Source organism: Gallus gallus, chromosome 9 (genome assembly GCF_016699485.2).
Source record: "Gallus gallus isolate bGalGal1 chromosome 9, bGalGal1.mat.broiler.GRCg7b, whole genome shotgun sequence".
In the NCBI taxonomy this organism is placed as follows: Eukaryota; Metazoa; Chordata; class Aves; order Galliformes; family Phasianidae; genus Gallus; species Gallus gallus.
This window is the reverse complement of record NC_052540.1, coordinates 4,789,037-4,809,506: the sequence shown is the minus strand read 5'-3', so window position 1 is coordinate 4,809,506 and position 20,470 is coordinate 4,789,037. Positions and strand designations below refer to the sequence as shown.

The window sequence follows — 20,470 nt, the reverse complement described above, 5'->3', positions numbered from 1 at the left end:
GTTTGTTTGTTTGCTTGTTCCGCTCCGTAGGAAGCAGCACCCCGGAGCCGCGGGGCGCCGGGCACCGCGCTCCCCCGGCCCGCGGCTCCGCACCCTCCCGCTGCCGGCGGCGGGGGCGGCTCGGCGGGGCGCTGCCCGGTGCCCGGGGCGGGGGCGAGGCGGGGGGGGCTCCTCCCGGTACCCGCCTCCCGCCGGTGCCGGCCCCGCGCCCGCGGCCAGGCTCCACCTTCCGAAGGGGCCGCGGAGCTGTCAGGCGGCGGCGCCGGGTCCGCGCTCGGGAGCGCCAGAGATTCCTCCTCCTCCGCCGCCGGTCCCGCGGATGGCCCCGAGCGCCCGCCGCCGCCGCCTCGCCTCCCCGTAAGGGACCCGACGGGTGCGGGCGGTGGGGGTGGGAGCCGCTTGGCCGAAAGGGCGGCTTTGGGTAGGGATGGAGAGCGAGCGTGGGAAAAGCCCGAGCCCTCGGGAGCGGAGCGGCCGGCACCAACTTTCGGCGCTGCCCCCGGCCCCGCGGTGGGGCTCCGGCTGTGCGGGGGGGGGGGCTCCGAGCAGCCCGTGCCTCCCCCTCCCCCCCCACGGCCGGCTCCGACCCCGTCCCGGGGCTCCGGGTTGGGTTTGGAGAGCTTCGGAAGCGCGGGGCGGGCGGGGAGGAGCCGCGCTGCTTCGGGCATCGCTGGTGAGGGGAACCGCGGGCGCCGGGGCCGGGGCTCTACCCCGGGGCAAAGGGGCACGGGGAGGTGACGGGGACGGGGCAGCGGCTCGTTTTCCCCCGGGGCTGAGAACATGGCTGCCAGCGAGCCCTGAGCGCAGCCTGCTAATGCCCGCGGAGGCTGCGTGCCGCGCTGCCCTCACTGCTGTCTGAACGTGCGTCGGGTCTCAGCTCGGTACCAACCTGCGCGCCCCGCTGCTGGGAGAGCCGCGCTGCCGCTCTTGGGCAGCCCATCGACGGGAGAACGGCGCTGGGGCTGCCGCTGCGCGGGGCAGGAGGTGCGGAGCGCCGGGAGGAGGCGGCCTGGAACTTCTTGTTCGGGTTGTTAGCGGGGATGTAAGGGGAGAAGGGCAACTTCAAAGCTGCGGGGAAGCAGCGCCGTCCCACGCAAGGTGCAGCCGACCTGGGGACTGGCTGCTGCGGGGTTCCTGGGGCTGTCCCACTCTCGTGGCTTCATGCGTGCAGGATGCTGCTGCCTCGGGCTGGGGCTCCTCCACCAGATGGACTCTGCGGTGGTGTCCGAGCAGAGCTCCAGGCTGCTCTGAGAGAGTATTTGGGGGAAAAAGTGATGGCAATGAGAGAGCGACGGCAGGTGACTGCCCCTCCAAATGCAGCGCTCAGCGAGGGCGAAGCATCTCTTGGCAAAGTGCTGCTCTCTACCCCTGCCCATGGCTGTGAGGGGCTTCAGGTCGGTGCAGCCGTGTACATCCCCTCAGTGCTGCGGGGTGCTGGGACCCAAAGGGAGCTCTGGTGCCTGCGGAAAGCGCTTTGAGGTTGACTCGGTCCGGGTTTGTTTGCTGCAGTGGGACAGGAGTGATGTCCACCCCATTCAGTGCCGGTGGGGCCTCTGGGCTGCGCACTGCAGGAGCAGGCAGACCCTTAGGGAAGGTGGGGGCACTCAGGCTGAGGGTCCTGCTCCGGGGCTGGTGGGACACAGCCTCCACCTCCTGTTGGGCCCCACGGGGCACCCAGAAGGCAGGCGAGGTGCTGGGACTGCTGGAAAACCCTCTGCTCGTTCTTTGTACCGCTGGGAGGAGAGCTATTTTTAGGAAGAGGCAAGTTTGATTTAATATCGTGTAATTTGCCGCTGACAATTCAGAGGCCATCCAAATGAGCAGCAGCTGGATTCCCGAGGAGGCTTTTTCCTTCCCTCCCTGAGACCCGAGGCTGACACGCCAGAAGTGGCATTTGTTGTTCCACAGATTGCTGAGGGAAAGCCTCTAGGAGCGGCCCTATAAGGGCCACGTCCTGCCCCGCTATCTCTGAGCACGGGGACAGACAGAGGGAGCTGGGAACCGCAGCCAGCCCCCCTGCGCCTTTCCTTCTTCCACGCTCCTAGCCTCCCCCTGTATAGATTTAAGATGAAAACCAGTTTCTGGTCCAACTTAGCAGCTCGTTTGCCTGGAAACAGAAAGCACTCGTGGGGGGTTTCTGACGGACTGAATTCTCAGCCTCTGGAGCACCTGGAGACAGGCACTGCATCCTGCAGGGGTTTGGACGCAGCGTTCCCAATTGCGCCTCCACTGCACCACCCCCAGCGCTCCGATAAGTCCTGCTGCAGGGTTTGCTTGGGATGCGTGTGTCTGTGTGGAGGAGATGGGAACACCCCCTCCCTCTGCCTCCGCCTTGGACCCTTCTTGTTGTGGAAGGAGATGGCTCTCTTCTTTCCCCCAGTGATTGGTGCCTCATTTGTGTCACCCCAAGCACCACCTGAGCACCCCATCTCAAAGCACCAGATGCTTTGCTCACACCGTTCAAGCATCCCAAAGCACAATTCGAGCATCCCAAAGCACCAGTGTCTCGACACCTCCCCTGTTCATTGATGCAAAGGGATGCCGACAAGCACGCACAAAGGGCATTTGGCCCTGAGTGGCCATCGCTTGGCAGCGATCGTTCCCTGTCCTCCGCAGCTCCAGCTCCAAGGGTTTGCCCTGAGCCACGGCTCCCAGCTGCCAGCACTGGGCGCCCCCCTCTCGCTCGGCGCTGTGTCTCTCCAGGCGTGCAGGTTATGCTCACTGCGGTGCTGGAACGCCGCTCCCCTCCAGCCCTGGCTCTGCGTTATCCGGTTGCTCTCCACCTGGCAGCCAGCACCAAGCCAGGAGCCGGCCCTAAAATCGAGATCTAATTGCTCCCGTCTGCTCCTTGAAGAACAAGCGTCTCGAGGGCCGGCTGCGTGTCCTCAGGAAGCTGACATTTCCCCTGGACCTCAGCCACCGATTCGGTTAAGTGAAGAAGCTAATAAATTCTGAAGCCTGCAAATTGATCGGCTGGAGGCCGCCACTTTGCCTGAAGCCCTCTGACATTTCCTCTGGGGCACAGCCTTCCCCAGCACTTTTCTTCGTGCAGGTTCCCCCTCGCCTGGTTTAGAACATAGATTTTCATTAGGAAAGATTATCAGCTGTGGGAGCCAGCGAAAGGTCAGGGCTGGCTCCGTAGATGGAGCTGCAATCTGTGAGTTTCCATTTGTTCACATCCTCTGCCCTGCAGGCATCGTGAGTTGCGTCTTCTGTAATTAATAGCCTCGTTCTTTCTGCCTGTATCGTGTCGAATTCCCTTGCGAAATGCTGATGGGGAAGCTCTGGCTAGGAGCAGTGGGGTGTGTTTCACCGAGGTTACCCAGGGAATCCCCCCAGCTGCGGTAGCTTCTCCAGCAGGATGAGCCCCAGCTGCTGAGCCCCAGGGTGAGCAGAGGCTCAGGGAGCCCCTTGGGTCCCAAAGGGCTGGGGAGCCCCATGGGTCCCAGCAGAACCGCACCGGGGGGACCTGCTGCTGGAAAAGCAGCCTCACCCCCCATTTCCAAGCTCAGGAGCCTCAGTGAGCTCGGCCAAGGCCATTGGTTCGTCTGGGAAGGAGCCCTGGTGCCACTGATGCCATCCTCTCTTTCTTTCCCACCGCAGGGAGGAGGGTGCCGGCCAAGCGCTCCGGCCGTGGCTGCCCTGAAGCTCTCAGCCTCACTGCCAGAGCGATGCTGCCCACGGGACCAGAACCCCTGTGCCCCTCACAGTGCCGACGTGACCCAGCATGGCGATGAGCCCAGGCAGCTCCTAGCGTGGTGGCCGGTGGCCCCGCAGCGGCCCCAAGATGAGTGACGGGGGGTGGATCACGCTCAGCCCCGCTGAATTCGCCCAGCTCCAGCAGTACACCGACTGTGAGTAGTGCTCCTTGCATGGCCCAGCTCCCAGCGCCCAGCTCTCCTCCGTCCTGCCCCTTTGCAGCTTCACAGCCATGGGGACTGGCTCACAGCTCCCTGCCTGTAGTTTAAGCACGGAGGATTTGTCCTCTGAGGTTTGGGTCAGTTTGGATGGCGCTGGGGACAAGGAGGCTCGGCAGGGTGCGTCACCTGCAGGGATGCCCAAGCCTGCAGCTCCTGGCCACCGCAATGGGGAGAACATCAGATGCGTCCACTGATGCTACTGAAAAACGAGAGCAGGGCTGCTGTGCTCCCCTGGTGTACATCACCACCCTGCAGCGGGGCTGGGGCCCCAGGGACCAGCCCGGCCTCACTCAGTGCACCGCAGCCCCATCCCCATAAAGCCCCCACGCTGGGGGGCAGCAGCGCAGACGTGAGCACAGCTCCATCCCTCTGCAGGCACCCACATTTGTCGGCAGAGTGAAATGCCAGCGGGGAAAGCGGGCGGGCTTTTCCCAAACACGCGGAGCTGCGCTACAGCTCAGCTCTGGCTGCCAACCCTCTGCGATGATTTTGCTTTTGCAGAGAAGGAATTTTGCTTTTGCAGAGATGGAATTTTGCTTTTGCAGAGACAGAATCACGAGCCTTGGGTAGCTTTTATAGAATCGTAGAATCACAGAATGGTTTGGGCTGGAATCCCATCCAGTCCCAACCTCTGCCATGGGCTGGCTGCCCACACCGGCTCAGGCTGCCCAGGGCCCCATCCAGCCTGGCCTTGAGCACCTCCATGTATGGGGCACCCACACTTCTCTGGGCAGCAGTGCCAGGGCCTCACTGCCCTCTGAATATAGAATTTCTTCCTAATACCTCATCTAAACATCTTTTAATTTAAAGCCATTACCCCTTCTCCCATCACTGCACTCCCCAATAGGGTCCTCTCCGGCTTTTCTTCTGTAGCCCCCGTTAGGCACTGGAAGGCTGCTGTGAGGTCTCCCCTTCCCGTGTCCAGGCTGAACACCCCCAGCTCTCAGCCTGACTCCATAGCAGAAGTGCTCCCACCCTCTGAGGATCCTCACGGCCTTCTCTGGACCCACTCCAACTGGTCCATGTCTTCACGTTGGGGGTCCCAGCGCTGAATACAGCACTGCAGGTTGGGGCTCAGACAGTGGGCAGGGGGGGACACTGCCCTCCCTGACCTGCGGGCCATGCTGCTTTTGATGCAGCCTGGAATACAGCTGGCTTTCTGGGCTGCAAACACACACCGCTGGTTCGTATTCAGTTTTTCACCCCCCAGCACCCAAGTCCTTCCCTGCAGCTCTGCTCACCACCCTCTCATCTCCCAGCCGACGTCTGTGCTTGGGGTTGCCCCGACCAGGTGCAGGACCTTGCATTTGCTCCATGAGGTTCTCAGGGCTCACCTCTGGAACCTGCCCAGGTCCCTCTTCACAGCAGCCCTTCCTGCAGTGCTGTACACAGCTCCCCTGGGCATGCTGCTGCAGGTGGGACGGGCTGCAGGCAGGGGTGCGGCGCTGCTGCCGGCACCTCATCCTTCCTTCCCAGAGAACGGACTCTGCGTTATTTAATCACAGGCTATAAAACGCCATCTGTAACGCTGAGTTTGTGCACAGCATCTTCGTTGTGTTAATCAAAGTTTGGCAAGCGAGGCTTGCTCGGGAGGCGGGGGGCGGCTGCAGCAGGGAGCTGGGAAGGAGCTGGTGTTTTGTGCAACTGCGGATCTCCTTCCCGTCTCCAGACACCGCTCTGCCATCCTCATACGATGCACAAGGGGCTAATCACGGGAATGGAAGCGTTTTGAATGACAGTGCAGCTTGTGAGCAGGCAGAAGGGATATTTCCTAGCAAAAGAAATACAGCTGCCACCCGAAGGGCAGGGGTGTGACGGATGAGCCATCCTTCCCCTCCCCGAGGCAGGGGTGCGGAGTCGGAACGCAGCATTTCCCACAGCCTCCTTCAAAGCACTCGGGTGCTACTTAGAGCTGAGCCAGGTGTTGGCTCCAGAAGATCCATAGGGACGGAGTGAGAAGCCTGACATTGGACAGGAGCCGTGCTGCGAGGCTGAGGTTGTCCCACGGAAATTGGGCTGACCCCAAATCCTGCACCTTATGGGGGCCGGGAGCTCCCCAGAGCCCTTCCTGTCCCAACCACCAGCTGCACTGGCCCCACAACGTGTGTCTGTCCCATAGCACTCGTGGCCCAGCACCCCCAGTGGAAGAGCAGGAGGTAGCTCCGTCCTGCATATAGAGAGGAATTAGCAGCAATAAGCAGGGATCGTGTGCCCAAGAGCCACTTAAATGTCCCCCCAAAAGTGGGGCACAAATGGCCCCTCCCAGGGCATGCAGGGACCTGGTTGTTTGTCAGCAAGGAAGCTTGTTGCCACCTGCAGTTGTCAAAGGGGGCTTGCTGGCACCCTGCTCAGTGCAATGCTTTTGTCTCCCCAGACTCCACCAAGAAGCTCAAGGATGTCCTGGAGGAGTTCCATGGGGATGGTGTCCTCTCGAGGTACAACCCTGAACAGGTACAGCCCTTTCCCATCCAGCCTTCCCCACTGCCTACTCAGCTACACCAGCACAGTAGATGCTGCTGGGAGACCCATGGAGTCACCTCCTCCATCCCATCCCATCCCATCCCATCCCATCCCATCCCATCCCATCCCATCCCATCCCATCCCATCCCATCCCATCTCTCTTGCCATCCCATCCCATTTCATCCCATACTGTCCCATCTGATCCCATCCCTCACTGAGAGCATTTTGGGGCACTTTCTTGACAGGCAGAACCAGGGCAGTGATTTACTCTCACTTACCCCTTGCACTTCCCCCAAAGCAATTTCTTTTGCTGTTGCCAACCTGGGGACATGGGCAGGCCCTATACCTTGTCACATTCACCTGGGGAAGGCTGGGGTTGTTTGTTCCAAGTGGTGCTTTTAGGGAGAGCTATTACTGTGCCAGCACGACAAAGCCTTTCAGAAGGGCCATAATCGCTAGAAACGAGGTGAAACGAGAAAATCAGTGGGCTGAAAGCAGCAAAGAGAGGCAGCAGAACCACCTCGCTATTCATGCTCACCGTGGGACCCCACACAGAAGATTTCCCCATGCGGGAGGCGATTGTGTTGGCACGGGGGTGTGTGGCTGGGGCTGCAATCACCACACCTCTCCCCTGCCCCTCTGGAGCCTTTCTCCTCCCCCAGCACATCCCCAGTCCTGGTGCCCGCCGGCCCATTGCTGTGCAGGACTCAGTGGTGCAAGGGCAGGGGCACAGGCACCATTGTGCAGAGCAGACCATGCCCCGCGTGCAGCCTCAGCCCACAGCCCCCTGTGCCCCCCGCAGCCCATCGACTACGAGGGCTTCCGCCTCTTCATGAAGACCTACCTGGAGGCGGAGGTGCCCGAGGAGCTCTGCCAGCACCTCTTCACGTCCTTCAAGCGGAAGAGCTGCCAGGCAGCCCCCGAAGCTCAGCGCCAGAGCCCCAGCGTCTCACAGCTCGGTGAGCCCGCTTGGCCCCGCATGGCACGAGGCCGGGCACTGCAGCCTGGCTCTGTCCCGTCTGCTCTCCCTGCCCCGGGGAGGACAGAGCTTCATGGTGCCAAATTCGTGTTTCAGAGCCCAAGTCGCTTGATGCCGGCATCTCCATCCAGACCGAGGTGGCCTGCGCTCCTGTCACAGGTACCACGTGGGGCATTGGTGGGGCCAGCACCGTGTCCCCCCCCTGCGGGGTCTGCAGCATGTGGAGACGTCTGCTGAGAGAGCACGTTAAGCTGCAAAAGCAATAGGAAGAGCACACAGAGGATGGTGTCCTCTCCATCCAGACCCCAGCACTCATCCCTGGGGCGTGGGAGCTGAGCATGGTGCGGGACTGACGGGTCAGGATATGGGCCCGCTGGTGGGCCAGTGAAGAGGACGCGGTGGCTAGCGGTGGGGGGGGGCTGCTGGAGGCCGGTGGGGGAGGCAGCCGTGTCTGCTTTGCAGGGATCAACGGGAAAACGCTGCTCAGCGCCCTGGGACGGCACACGGCTGAGCCCAAGGGCTGCCCCAATACAGTGGCCGAGCCGCAGCCGGCGGCGCTGAGCCCAGCCTCCATAGCCGCTGCCTCCCCCAGCTGGTCCCGGTCGTCTTCCCAGAAGTCCACTACTGGCACCCCCTCTGCTCACAACTCCTCGGGGTCCTCAAAGATCTCCTCGGGGTCCCTGCTCAGTCCCCAGTCGCCAGGTGAGCTCGGCTGGGGCTGTGCAGGGGACAGGTGACAGGGGTTCCCAGGTGCTGTCCCCGGGGCAGCAGCGGCGACCTCTCCGGCCAGGCAGCCTCCCGGTTGCCTCAACGGCCTCAACACCTTTGCTTTGCAAACTGAAGCCATCCGTCCCGTCCCACAGAGCTGCCGCCACTCAATGTCTTAATTACCTGGCAGCAGCTCCTATGGAGAGGGGGATTAATGAAGTGCCTCCCTGCTGCCCGAGGAGCGAGCGGCCATCTGCTGCGGGTACAGCGCGTGGGCTGTCCCCTGCCCCGGGCACGGGTGGCACCACCCGGCCCTGCCCCTCGTCCTCCACATCACCCGAGTCCTGTGGAGCATCCTGCAGAACCCCTTGGCCCCCTCCCGATGCACAGCCCGGTGTGTCCCCCCCTACCTCCCCGCAGGCTCCAGGAGTTTGGAGAAGAGACTTCCCTTCAGTCTGCGGAAAAGCCACAGCTCCCTGAAAGCTGCCCCCCAGCACCCTCCGGCCCCCGTGGCTCAGGTGGTCTACCTGAAGGACATCGTCTGCTACCTGTCCCTGCTGGAGAGAGGACGGGCAGAGGACAAGCTGGAATGTGAGTGGCACCCCTGCGCTGCAGGTTACTGGGCTGCTGGTTACTGGGTGAGCTGGGAGGACTGGGAGGGACCAAAGCTCGGCTGGATCCAAACTTAAGGGGCTGCAGGAGCCCACGTCCATGGCAACACCCTGTTTGTCCGTCGCTGTCTCTATCCCCTTTGGGCTGTATCCCTTGGGTTAGGTGGCCCGGGTACCTGGCAGTGGCTGCTTGGGGAAGTGGGAGTTTAACTGGGCTCGAAGTTTGTCCCAGGTGGGACCACTGCAAGATGCTGAGCAGCGTGAGGCCACATCCCCTCCCACCAGGAGCCCAAAGGGAAATGTGAGCACACCACAGGGCCTGTAGCAGCTCCACAGGTGTGCATGTGGCCTGGGGTCAATATGTCTTTCTCTCTTATGTTGAAGATACAAGCCCTTCCCCGACAGAGGGGGAGTGTGTGGTGCGAGTGTGGGGGGGAGGGGGCAGGGAAGCAGGGTGGCTTTTGGGGACACCGAGTCCAACCTGCAGTGGCTTTTCTTCTCCCTTCAGTTATGTTTCGCCTGTACGACACCGATGGGAACGGCATCCTGGACAGCTCGGTAAGCCTGGAGAGGAGAAACAGAGGGCAATTTGGGTACAGGGCACGGGCACTGACCTCGGCTGCTTCCCTGTGTGCAGGAGCTGGATCGTATCATAAACCAGATGGTGCACGTGGCTGAATACCTGGAGTGGGACTCCACTGAGCTAAAGCCTGTGAGTGCCCAGCGGGGGCTCCAGAGCCCGGGGGCTGCGAGCTGCACCCCGCTGCAACCTCCCCTCCTGCCCTCAGATCCTGAAGGCGATGATGGAGGAGATTGACTACGACCACGACGGGAACGTGACGCTGGAAGAGTGGATCCGGGGCGGCATGACCACCATCCCCTTGCTGGTGCTGCTGGGAATGGAGACGGTGAGACAGGAGAGCCGGGCGCACAGCGAGGCCGCAGCAGCAGCAGCAGCAAGGCTGCGGGAGCCACGGGAGGGCAGCCTCCCCTCGGCAGCCCACGCAGGCTGCGTTTGTTCTACAGCACTGCAGTGCGCTCCGGTGCTGTGCGTGTTCAACCCAAATGATGAGCGGGGGTGGTTTTCACCCCGCTTTCTTTCCACGTCTCATTTTTTCATCCTGCCGGGTTTCACATCCCCACGCTGCGTCCAAGTCCTTCTCCAAGTCCCATTCCATGTCTGACGATGATCCGCGGGGAAGATTTGTCCCCGGTGCCCATTCTGGTGTTTGCTTTCCGAGGAGGGGCGGGTGGGCAGATTGTCAGGCAGGAATTTGATTTGAAGTGGCTCCTTGAGAGTGCTGGTGCCCAGAGCCAGGTTGAAGAAGAGTGCTCTTTCTCACGAGGGGCTCAGCCTGGAGCCGGCTTTATTTGCGCTTGGTGGCAAGGATGCAGGAGGGACAAAATGGGGAAAGGCAGCAGGGAATGACCCTCCTGCTCCTCTCGGCTGTCCTGCAGAACGTAAAGGATGACGGGCAGCACGCCTGGAGGCTGAAGCACTTCAAGAAGCCGGCCTACTGCAACTTCTGCCGCACCATGCTGCTGGGCGTCCGCAAGCAGGGCCTCTGCTGCTCCTGTGAGTCACGTCCTCAGGGCACCCCAACCCCGCTGGGTGCTGCAGGGCTGTAGGGGAGAGGGTCATTCACCTCCTCCTTCCCTCCCACCAGTCTGCAAATACACCGTGCATGAGAGGTGCGTGTCCAAAGACATCGCCTCCTGCATCAGCACCTACGTGAAGTCCAAGAGGAACACCAACGTGAGTAGGCGGGACAGCCCGGCCTCTGAAATCCCTGAGGGGGCCACGGAGACAGAACAGCTGCCAGAGGTCTGCGGGTACAGCATCCCTTCTCCTCTTGCAGGTGATGCAACACACCTGGATTGAGGGCAACTCCCCCGTCAAGTGCGACCGATGCCACAAGAGCATCAAGTGCTACCAGGGCATCACCGGCCTGCACTGCGTCTGGTGCCAAGTCACCGTGAGTGGGAACGGTCGGGGGGCCAGAGGGGGTTGGCACCTCGGCGTCACCCCGCTGACGTTCCCCCCTTCAGCTCCACAACAAATGTGCCTCCCACGTGAAGCCGGAGTGCGATGGGGGCCCTCTGCGGGACCACATCCTGCTGCCTTCCTACATCTGCCCGGTGGTTCTGGTGCGTGCCCACCCTGTCCCCACACCCCCCGGTCCCTGCCCTGTCCCCACGCCCCCCGGCCGCTGCCCCATCCCCGCAGCCCCCCCACCCACCCTCACTGTGTCCCGCAGGAGAGGCAATCCCACTGCCGCAGGTCTGACAGCGAGTCCCCGGCCGGCACCAGCCCCGAGGATGGGCAGAGCTTCAAGTTCAACTCCACCACAGTGGATGGGCAAGGGCTGCAGGTAGGACCCCCCCCGCCCCCCGGCTGCGGCTGGCCATGCTGTGCCAGGTATTTCAGCCTTCACCCTTTCTGCCTTCCAGATCAGCCCCCGGCCTGGGACACATCCCCTGCTGGTGTTTGTGAACCCCAAGAGTGGAGGGAGGCAAGGAGAGCGGTACGTGTGCCCCTGCCTGGTGACAGCATCCCCCCGTGGCCCCACCACCACCAGCTCATCAGGATGCCCCAGCCACCGGACAGCGTCCCCTGTGGCATCTCTCACTTCTTTTCTTTTCCTGTAGGGTCCTCCGAAAGTTTCATTACCTGCTCAACCCACGGCAGGTGTACAACCTGGACCGCGGTGGGCCCGCTCCTGGGTACGGAGGTGCTGCGCACACTCGCCAGCCCCTACAGCCCATCCCGGTGCCCGTCCATGTCCTGCATAAACCATTTCCCTCTCTCTGCCCTGTCCAGGCTGAGCTTTTTCCGGGACACTCCGGATTTCCGTGTCCTGGCCTGCGGAGGGGATGGCACCGTGGGCTGGATCCTGGACTGCATAGGTGAGCGGGCTCTGTGGCCCCTGAGTACCACAAAACCACTGGGCAGAGGAAGGACATCAAGAGGAGCACGAAGCAAACCTCACCAGGGTGCAGTCCATCCATCACGGCTCCAACCCCTCTTTCCCCTTGTGTTGCAGACAAGGCCAACTTGCTGAAGCACCCACCGGTGGCCGTCCTGCCCCTGGGAACAGGCAATGACTTGGCCCGGTGCCTGCGCTGGGGAGGAGGTGAGGTTAGGAGCATCACCCTGCTGGGATGCAGCCCATGGAGACCATGCGTGTCTGTGGGGTGCTGTCCTGGGGCTGGGAGGCACATAGCTGGGGGAAGGACAAGGGATGTGCCACGTGAGCAGCTCCCAGCTGCACCCTGTCCCGCTGGCATGGATGTGCTCCCATTCATCCTCCTCCAATGTGCAGGCTATGAGGGCGGCAGCCTGATGAAGGTGCTGAAAGACATCGAGCACAGCACGGAGGTGATGCTGGATCGCTGGCAGATAGACGTGATTCCCAGTGACAAGGAGGCCAACGGGGACCCTGTCCCATACAGCATCATCAACAACTACTTCTCCATCGGGGTGGTGAGTAGTGGGGCCCTCAGCACCAAGGAATGGGGAGGGACGTGGTGGCCAAGCTGAGCAAGGAGCAGCAGAACCCATCGGAGCATCCCTGTGCAGCAGTTGCCCCAAGCCTGCAGATCAGGGCCTTTGGGGTGATTCCTCTGCCCCGGGAAATAAATGTTCCTCAGCTGCCAGGAAGTCAGGGAGTGGTGCAGATGGGGATGGCTCCCATGCTTTCCGATCCCATCTCCTCTCCTCCTATACTCATTTGAGCCCTCTCTGGGGTTGAGCCCCATAGGAGCAGGGATGGCTGCTTTGTGTCATTCCGCAGAGACAATAAAAGCCTTTCTCGGAATTTGGTGAAACTCTCCATTTGAGCTTGGGTCCCCCACCCAGCTACACCCCCTCCCTGCTCTTCCTTGCTCGTGTTCCCAGCCTCCCTCTTGGCATTGTCTTTCTGTTTTTATTGTCTGAAATAGCAGTGCTTGGATGCAAAAGTATTCACAAAATGTCTCCGTTCCAAGCTGAGGGTGCTGCAAGAGCCAAAGGAGCTCTAAGGGGGTTTGGGGGGGTGTGGGGTCCCAGGGGTGGGTCAAGATCTGATGGAAGCTGTGTGGGAGCCCCGTGCTATGGGGCCAGCAGTGGGCGTAAAGGGCTGAGCCGCTGTGCCCAAATGCACACACAGGAAGGGGGATTCTGTTTCCCAGCCCTTTCCCACCTGCGCCACCTCTCCTTGCAGGATGCCTCCATTGCCCATCGCTTCCACATCATGCGAGAAAAGCACCCTGAGAAATTCAACAGCAGGTAAGGGCTGTCCAGCTCTTGTGCCACAGCTGCAGGGCCATTCTGTGTCCCCAGGAGCCACTGTCCCCAAGTACCCCTGCATGCTCATCCCCGCTGCTGGCCCATTCTCATCCCACTCCTCACTGGGTGCTCCTGGTGCACTGGGGCCAGCATCCGTTCCTTGGCACGCCTCCATGGGGGAGGCTGGGCAGCCTCGCTTCCCCAAAAGGAACCTTGTGGGGAGGGCCGGGGGAGTTGCTGCTCACACTTGGGATGCTGACACCCCTCCCTGTGCCCCAGGATGAAGAACAAGCTGTGGTACTTTGAGTTCGGCACATCGGAAACCTTTGCGGCCACCTGTAAGAAGCTCCACGACTACGTCGAGGTGGAGGTGGGTCTCCAAGGAGTGAAGGTGGGGATTTGCGGAAGGCTTTATCAGTGTATCAGAATCAGAGGTTGGAAAAAACCACTGGGATCCCCAGGTCCAACCCCAGCCCACCGTGCCCATTGACCACATCCCTCAGTGCCACATCTCCACGGCTCTGAGCACCTCCAGGGATGGTGACCCCCACCTCCCTGTGCAGCCGTGCAGTGCCTCACTGCTCTGTGTGAGCAGAACTGTCTCCTGATACCCAAGCAGTCTGTGCCTTTGGATAGAGCTGCGGTGCCCCGGGGCAGCAGGGAGGTGGGGGCGTTGCTGGGTGCCTGTGTGGGGGACGGGCGTCTTCTGGGTGTGTGCAGTGCCCAGACCTCTGCAGCCCACAGAGCTTATTGACTAACTCAAGAACTAATGACCGCTCAATAACCAACGAGCAGGACCAAGAGCTCGCGTCTCCCCAGCCGAAGCATCCCACAGCCCTCCCCATGGCCAGCCCGCTCTGCCGCTGTGCGTGCTGAGGGACGTGTGCCCACAGTGGCAAAGTGGGGAGGCTCACTGCCCCACACGCCAGGGCAGTGCTGGGTGAGGGGCTGCATGCCGGCTCTCCAAGCCCAGCCCGCACCTCCAGCGCGGAGCTCGCCGCGTGGCCGGCCAGCTGCAGGCAGAAGAATAGCCCTGTATTTTTTCCCCTTCCAGCTGTATTTGAGAGTGTGCCTGGAATATTCTCTCTGTAAACTCAGTGTCTGCTCGCAGCCGTCTTTGGATTACATGGAAACAGCCTTTAATTAGAGCAGGGAGGAGGGAGCGCTGCGTGCCAGCGGTTGCTAAGAGCTCTGTCATTTTGCAGTTTGCATTGGTGGGGTTCGGGCCGTGCTTTTCTGCAAACTTCCGGCTCGCCTTATCTCGGGATAAATGCCCCTTTTACAACTTATTCGGGAGGGCTGCAGAAAGAAAAACCCACGTTGCTGGCGGGCATCGGGCCACGCAGCCCCAACGCTGGGGCACCGTGGTGGGGCAAAGGGGTGTCGGGGCCCGTTTACGTGCCAGGGTTCTCTGCCCAGCCTAAAGCTCGGCCCCCCGTGCCGGCAGGAAAGCGTTAAGGCGACGGCATTTTAAGCTGAAAGTAGCAGCCCTCCGGCTCCGAGGCAACTGTCATCCTCACAGAGAAATGGCAGTTTTGTTTTGGAAATTGGCACCCGTTCCAGCGCAGCTCCTGGAAATGAATTTGCTTTTCCCCCCAGCTGCAAATTTCTCCTCCCAGCGCCGCTGCCAGCTGCCCCCGCTCAAAGAGCCCTTTGTGGCAGGCTGGCACGTGGAGCGGGGCTGCAGGGCTGTGGGGCTGCAGGGCTGTGGGGCTGCAGGGCTGCAGGGCGAGGAGCTGCTGCTGCTCCAGGAGTCCCACAGCGCACGGCGATGCCGAGGCCCCATCCCATCCCATTGAGGGCGATGCTTGGTGCGTTGGCCACAGCACGGCCAGGAGCTGCGGGCACCTTGATGCGCACCCGCTGCTCGCAGTAGTAGGGTTTACGTTGTTCACAGCAACCATCATGGTATTAAAATGCGCTGAGAAATAAGGGATGGAAGCCCAGCTCTTTGCCTGTAGACCAGAAGCCTTCTGCTTTCAAGGCAGGGCCAAACCGTCTCCGAGTGGGGAGAAGGGGCAGAGCTCTGAGCCTGCAGAGATGCCCACTTGTTCCCATCCGGCCCATACCCCATACCAAAAATAAGCTCAAGCCCTCCACTCCAGCTCCAGCAACACAACCAGAGCGTGGGCAGCAGCGGGGTTCTATCAGCCAACTCACATTTCCTCCTGGCAAAGAGACACAGGGGACAGAAATCGCTTCGCATCCCCAAAATGCAAGAAGAAAAACGTGCTGGTGTTTGCTGGAGTGTAGGCTGGCAGGTAGGGAACAGATGCCTGGGGAGAAATGCAGATGCTCAAAGGGAAATACAGATGCTCTAGAGAAAATGGAGTTGAAAGCGAGAGACGGATGCTGCCCACAGCAATCCTGACTTCACAGGGATCCAGACAGAGGAGCCCTTGTTTCTTCAAGCCCAAGGCTCTGTCTTTTCTGGTGGAGCTGCATGGCAGCACCCACGGATGAGGTCAATGCCACATCCTGGGTGCCCTGGGAGTGAGAGCTGAGGGTAAGGGATGCCATTGCATCTCTGTGTCCTGCGGGACAGCCCCGCACAGCAGCTCTTTGGCCTTCCATGGAATTTTCAAAGCCATCGGTCCTGCTGTGTGCCGGTGAATCCAGAACACCCATCCTGGGCACTGCGCTGTTACTCTCTCCCAAAGACTGCCATCTTTTTCTCTATAGCCTTTAAGGCACTGCACAGCCGCACAGGGAGGTGGGGGTCACCATCCCTGGAGGTGTTCAGAGCTGTGGAGGTGTGACACTGAGGGATGTGGGCAGTGGGCACGGTGGGGTGGGGTTGGACTTGGGGATCTTAGACGTCTTTTCCAACTGTGGTGAGTCTGTGATCCCATGATTCTATAACGATTTATTCCTGGTTTCCAACAAGCACTTTAAGACAAGCCCTTTTGTGTAGCCAGGCTGCAATTTGCTGAGGTCAGCTTAAGTGAGGGGATGAGGAAGGCTGGCGCTGCATGGCACAAAGGGGTCCCGCTGGGGCAGGCTGCCGGGTCCTGATGTACGTCCGTGTGCCCGGCAGTGTGACGGGACCCTGCTGGACCTGAGCAACGCTTCCTTGGAGGGCATCGCCGTCCTCAACATCCCCAGCATGTACGGTGGCTCCAACCTCTGGGGCGAGACCAAGAAACAGCGTGGCTACAACCGCCTGAGCAAGAAAGCGCCGGAGAAGCCGCACGCAGCAGTGGTGACCGACGCCAAGGAGCTCAAGTTCTGTGCACAGGGTGAGCGGTGGGGCGGACGGTGCATGGGAGGGGCTGACAGCAGAGCTGCAGGGCTGGCACCGGTGGCTTTTTGAAGCTTCTCCTGCTGCAGTGCCATCAGCGTGGCTGCCTTTCTCGGTGTGTGCAAGCTGCAGGCAGCCAGGGGAAAAAGCCCAGCACCTCTCCTCCGGTATGCTGTGCCCCTACCTGGGCACCTCTGCCCAGCGCTGTGCCCACGGGTGCCCCTGGTGCCTGACTCATCTCCACCAGTACAGGCACAGGCAGAGGCAGAGACAGAGGCGAGGGATGGCACAGGCAGCCCAGCTTGCCCTGGGAGAGCAGACTGTAGGAGTTACTCAGCGGGGAGAAATCAACTGGGAAGCAACGTGCTGCTCCTGGCAGCCGGTGAGATGTGCCAAGCGCCCACTTCTTCCAGAGTCCGTGGTGGGAAGCTGCTCCCAGTGAGGCTCCTGCTGTTATTTCTCCTGGTGCACACACCCTATCCAAGGGCTAGAGGGGGATCTGTGCCGGGATCTGGTGCTGTTTGGCACCAGGGGCATTTTTGCTCTTGCAGTTTTGTGGGAGCAGCCGGACCGAGCTGGTCAGGATGCCTCAGGATGGCACAGGGCCCCTGGACAGCCCGCATCACCGCTGCAGCTCCTCCACCTTGCTCCCTGCCTGCCTGGCCCAAGGAGGGAACCTTGAACCCATTGGACAGGGGCGGATCATGCAAGGGGAGGCTGATTTTAACGTAGGAGAGCGTTCAGGCTGCGCATGAATGAAACCCAGACAGGTTCAGGCTGGAGAGTTCAAGCTCGACTGATTTCCTGGAGCGAAGGCATCCTGCCAAAAGCGGGGACAAAGCGGGAGCTTTGCACCACAGGAGCTGGCCGTGGAGTTTTGCTGCTGTATGCAGACAGCTGGCCACGCTCTCCTGCAGCCAGCTCTGCCCAGCTCTGGGGGGCTCCTGACACCCGGCTCAATATTAAATCATTGTGAAGAAAGGAGCACGTAGAGGCCGGCAAAGTCCCCGGGTCCCCCACTCCGTCAGCAAAAGGGGATGCACCAGGAGTCCCTCGAGACGTGGGGATGGGGGAGCTTGGCACTGACTGAGCTCTATTTCTCACAGACCTCAGTGACCACCTGCTGGAGGTGGTGGGGCTGGAGGGCGCCATGGAGATGGGGCAGATCTACACGGGGCTGAAGAGCGCTGGGAAGAGGCTGGCCCAGTGTTCGGCCGTCACCATCAGGTATCTGCGCCCGTCCCTGCACAGGGCATGCCCTGATGGGCAGCGGAAGTGGGCGGCTGCGTGATCCCCTATTCCCTCTTGCAGGACCTCCAAGCTGCTGCCCATGCAGGTGGACGGGGAGCCCTGGATGCAGCCATCCTGCACCGTAAGTCCCTGGGGGGACAGGGATGGAGGGGAGCCGCTGAGGCGGGGGTGCTCGGAGCCCGGCCAGAGCGTGACTCACGGCTGGGAGCCGCTCGCTGAGCTGCATCTGTTTATTTTTAGGTCAAAATTACACATAAAAGCCAAGTGCCAATGCTGCTGGGCCCTCCCCAGAAGAGCAGCTTCTTTTTCCTGAAGAGGAGAAACCGAACTCGAGACTAAGGCGGGTGCAAAGAGCTGCAGCCCAGAGGCAGCCAGACATCCCGGGCATCCCGTGGGCTGCAAACCTTCATCTCTGCGCATCCCGACCCTTCTCCCTGCTTCAGAAACACTGCGCTGGAAAGTGGGTGCGGGCTGTGCGGGGCAGGTCCTGCTGCAGGACCCGCACTGAGGCGGGGGAGGATTCCAGCCCAGCCCAGCCCACTCAGCCCAGCGGGATGCTCCGTCTCGGGGACGTTTGGGATCTCCTTCCCAGCCATCACGAGTATTTTCTCCAGCCAGGATCGGAGCGATGGGCAAAGGCAGCTCGGCGTGCAGGCGTGCTAGAACCGGTTTTTGTTCCCTTTATTTAAAGAACTACCCCCTTCCTGCCAGCAGAGCTGCAAACGAACGCGTTCCTGAGAAAAAGCCGAGCTTCACTTATTTATTTTTAACCCTCCTGAAGGACGCTTGGTGTTTTGCTGCACTGGCTTTCTTGTCCACCAGACCTGCGCATCTGAGAAGTTATTTATTTCCTTAGCCTCGAGGACTCGGCTGCCCGACCCTCGCTTCCCTTGCTGCTCTCCAAGCGGGTTTCCATGCCTTCAGCTGGCTCTGCTGGCTTGCTTCAGAGCAGATGCAGAAGCAGCACTCGCTGTTGGCTCTGAAGCACGATGCCACAGGGTGTGAAGCAGGCTGCGTGGGGACACAGCCCACGTGGGACGCGGGGCCGGGCTCAGGGCAGGCAGGAGAAGGCACCTCTGGGAAGTGGGAACAGCCAGAGGGGATCCCAGTGGGGAGCTGCCAGCCCAGCTCTGCGTTTGGACCTCGCATCTGGATTTGTATTTATGTATTTATTGAACAAACTTCACGGGCTCACTTCCCTCGTAATGGGATGAGGTTGGACACGAATGCCACCCCCATTTTGGCTGGCCATCCTTGTGGCAGCGCGCCTGGTGCAGGCTGCAGCCCCCAGCAGCTCCATCCTCGCTCTATGCAGCTGCTGGGAGAGCGATGCAGCATTTCCCATCACCTAAAAGCTCCTCTGGCTTGGAAGCGTCACCTTTTCATACATCCCAATGAGGACTCGCTCTGCTTCAGATGCTGTTGGGTTGCCGCAGGGAGCAATGCGAGCAGCCGGCCCTTGGGTTTGTTGCAGCCAGGTCTTTCCCTGACCCATCCCAAAGCCAAGGATGTGGCTTTGAAGCCCAGCTCCTCCCCCAGAAAACAGAGAAATGCATGACGTGCCGTGAGCTGAACGCGTCCCCTGGCTCCGAATAGCTGGGAGCTGCCAGCAGTGAGCCCCGGGAAGGTTTGCTCATTTCTTCTGCCACCACCCACTGCCCCCCATCCTCTCGTGGCCCTGCACAGAGGACCACAGCTCCAAAATCAGCCTCCTCCCCCTCCAGCAGCCCCCTTGGGATGCTCCGTGCTGCCGAGAGCAGCATCCCCCCAAGTGCAGAGCCGCTGCTGTCAGTAGGTTTCAGAGTTAACAGCAAGCTGAAAAGTGTTTGTCACCCCCCCAGGCACAGACACCGTAGGCAGCGCCGTTCAAGTGCAGCGACCTGCGCACTCCCTGCGGCACATAAATCCACCCTCCTCTGCTCCTCGCCCGGGGCAGCCTTTAATGAGTAGCCAGGTGAAAGCTTATGGGACGGGTGCCAAGATAAACCCTGAAGTTCTCCTGAAACGGCAGCCTGGCAGCCTCCGTTTCTCCAGTCCCCTCCCTGATGTTATCTGCAGAGCTCAATGCTGGCACCTGAGGAGGATTAAAAACGAAACAAAACAACAACCTCAAAGCCCGCACCGCTCTGCTTGGGGCGCAGGGTGACGAGACACGAGGGCAGGGACATTCATAGCGGCAAGTTTGGCTTCCTTTCACCCCCCCACTTGGTCTCAAGCTGTTGTTTTGTGCTGTGACCACAGTCAGAAGGTGTCTGTATGCAAGCAGCAGCGTTTTTCTCCATGGACTGATCCTTGCACCCGGTCACGGTTTGGTGGGCTCATGCTTTGGGCAAAGATCAGTGCTGAGGTTGTTCTGCTCAGCTTTAGCAGCGGTGATGGCAGAGCAGGGGGGCACAGGTGGTTCGGGCTGCCAGGGCTGCTGCCTCCTCCGTGGGACGCAGCATGGATCATGCCAAACACATCGCACAACAGGACCTGCGGCTGGCGGCCACCTTAGCCCCAGGATCCAACCCAGGGGGCTCACAGGGACCATGACAGCCGCCTGGCTCAGCTGGTGCCTCCCACACCGACCCCCATTTATACCCCCAAAGGCCATAGGATGGAGCTCCCAGCCTCCCCAGGGCAGGCTCTGTTCCCATTCCCCCGCCATGTCCGTAGCCGTGGTTGCCTGCATGGAAATAGCGTGGCGTCCGTAGCGTAGCGTGTGTTGCCGTGTACGCCCGGCCTGCTGTGGGCTTGCGTCAAATAAAGGTGGTGATGAAGCACTCGGGCTGGTCCTGAGCATGGGGGTCCCCATTTCCCAGCCATTTTGGGGACACAACGGGATGTGCCCCTCTGTGGGCACACAGGTGACGGCTGCAGCAAGATGGAGCCCCGTTCGGTGGGAGGCGCAACAGGCTAAATTTGGAACCTGCGATTTGTTGGTTGTTTTTTCCTTCCCAAGTAGGCTCTAAATTTAGCAGGCGCCGGTCGCCATCTCCCTCTCAACCCCGCGTGTCCATGGCCGCTGGCTCATCCCAAGGCACCATAAGG

At 61.0% G+C, this 20,470-nt stretch overlaps 1 protein-coding gene across 2 annotated transcripts; it reads left to right on the top strand.

The window, feature by feature from the left end:
• The first annotated feature begins 231 nt into the window (after positions 1 to 231).
• Positions 232 to 20,202, top strand: DGKG (diacylglycerol kinase gamma). Of its 2 annotated transcripts, XM_422650.8 has the most exons (26): positions 232 to 357; positions 3,604 to 3,854; positions 6,295 to 6,371; positions 7,183 to 7,339; positions 7,456 to 7,518; positions 7,822 to 8,061; positions 8,488 to 8,658; positions 9,187 to 9,236; positions 9,316 to 9,390; positions 9,467 to 9,586; positions 10,137 to 10,254; positions 10,346 to 10,434; positions 10,538 to 10,654; positions 10,728 to 10,826; positions 10,937 to 11,050; positions 11,130 to 11,203; positions 11,328 to 11,402; positions 11,500 to 11,585; positions 11,723 to 11,812; positions 12,002 to 12,162; positions 12,881 to 12,945; positions 13,225 to 13,315; positions 15,983 to 16,184; positions 17,293 to 17,413; positions 17,498 to 17,558; positions 17,678 to 20,202. In XM_422650.8, the coding sequence occupies exons 2-26, from the start codon at positions 3,788 to 3,790 to the stop codon at positions 17,774 to 17,776; spliced, it is 2,682 nt and encodes an 893-aa protein (XP_422650.5). In that variant the 5' UTR covers positions 232 to 357; positions 3,604 to 3,787; the 3' UTR covers positions 17,777 to 20,202. The 2 variants fall into 2 exon arrangements, with proteins under 2 accessions (XP_422650.5, XP_015132565.2); XM_015277079.4 differs by lacking the exon at positions 7,822 to 8,061.
• Positions 20,203 to 20,470: the final 268 nt, after the last annotated feature.

What these genes read in the sequence shown, in the direction of transcription:
- DGKG (XM_422650.8), top strand. Translation starts at nt 3,788, where the DNA reads ATGAGTGACGGGGGGTGGATCACGCTCAGCCCCGCTGAATTCGCCCAG. An exon ending in CCTGAGAAATTCAACAGCAG is followed by an intron (nt 12,946 to 13,224) that starts GTAAGGGCTGTC and finishes CCTGTGCCCCAG; the next exon opens with GATGAAGAACAAGCTGTGGT. An exon ending in ACGACTACGTCGAGGTGGAG is followed by an intron (nt 13,316 to 15,982) that starts GTGGGTCTCCAA and finishes TGTGCCCGGCAG; the next exon opens with TGTGACGGGACCCTGCTGGA.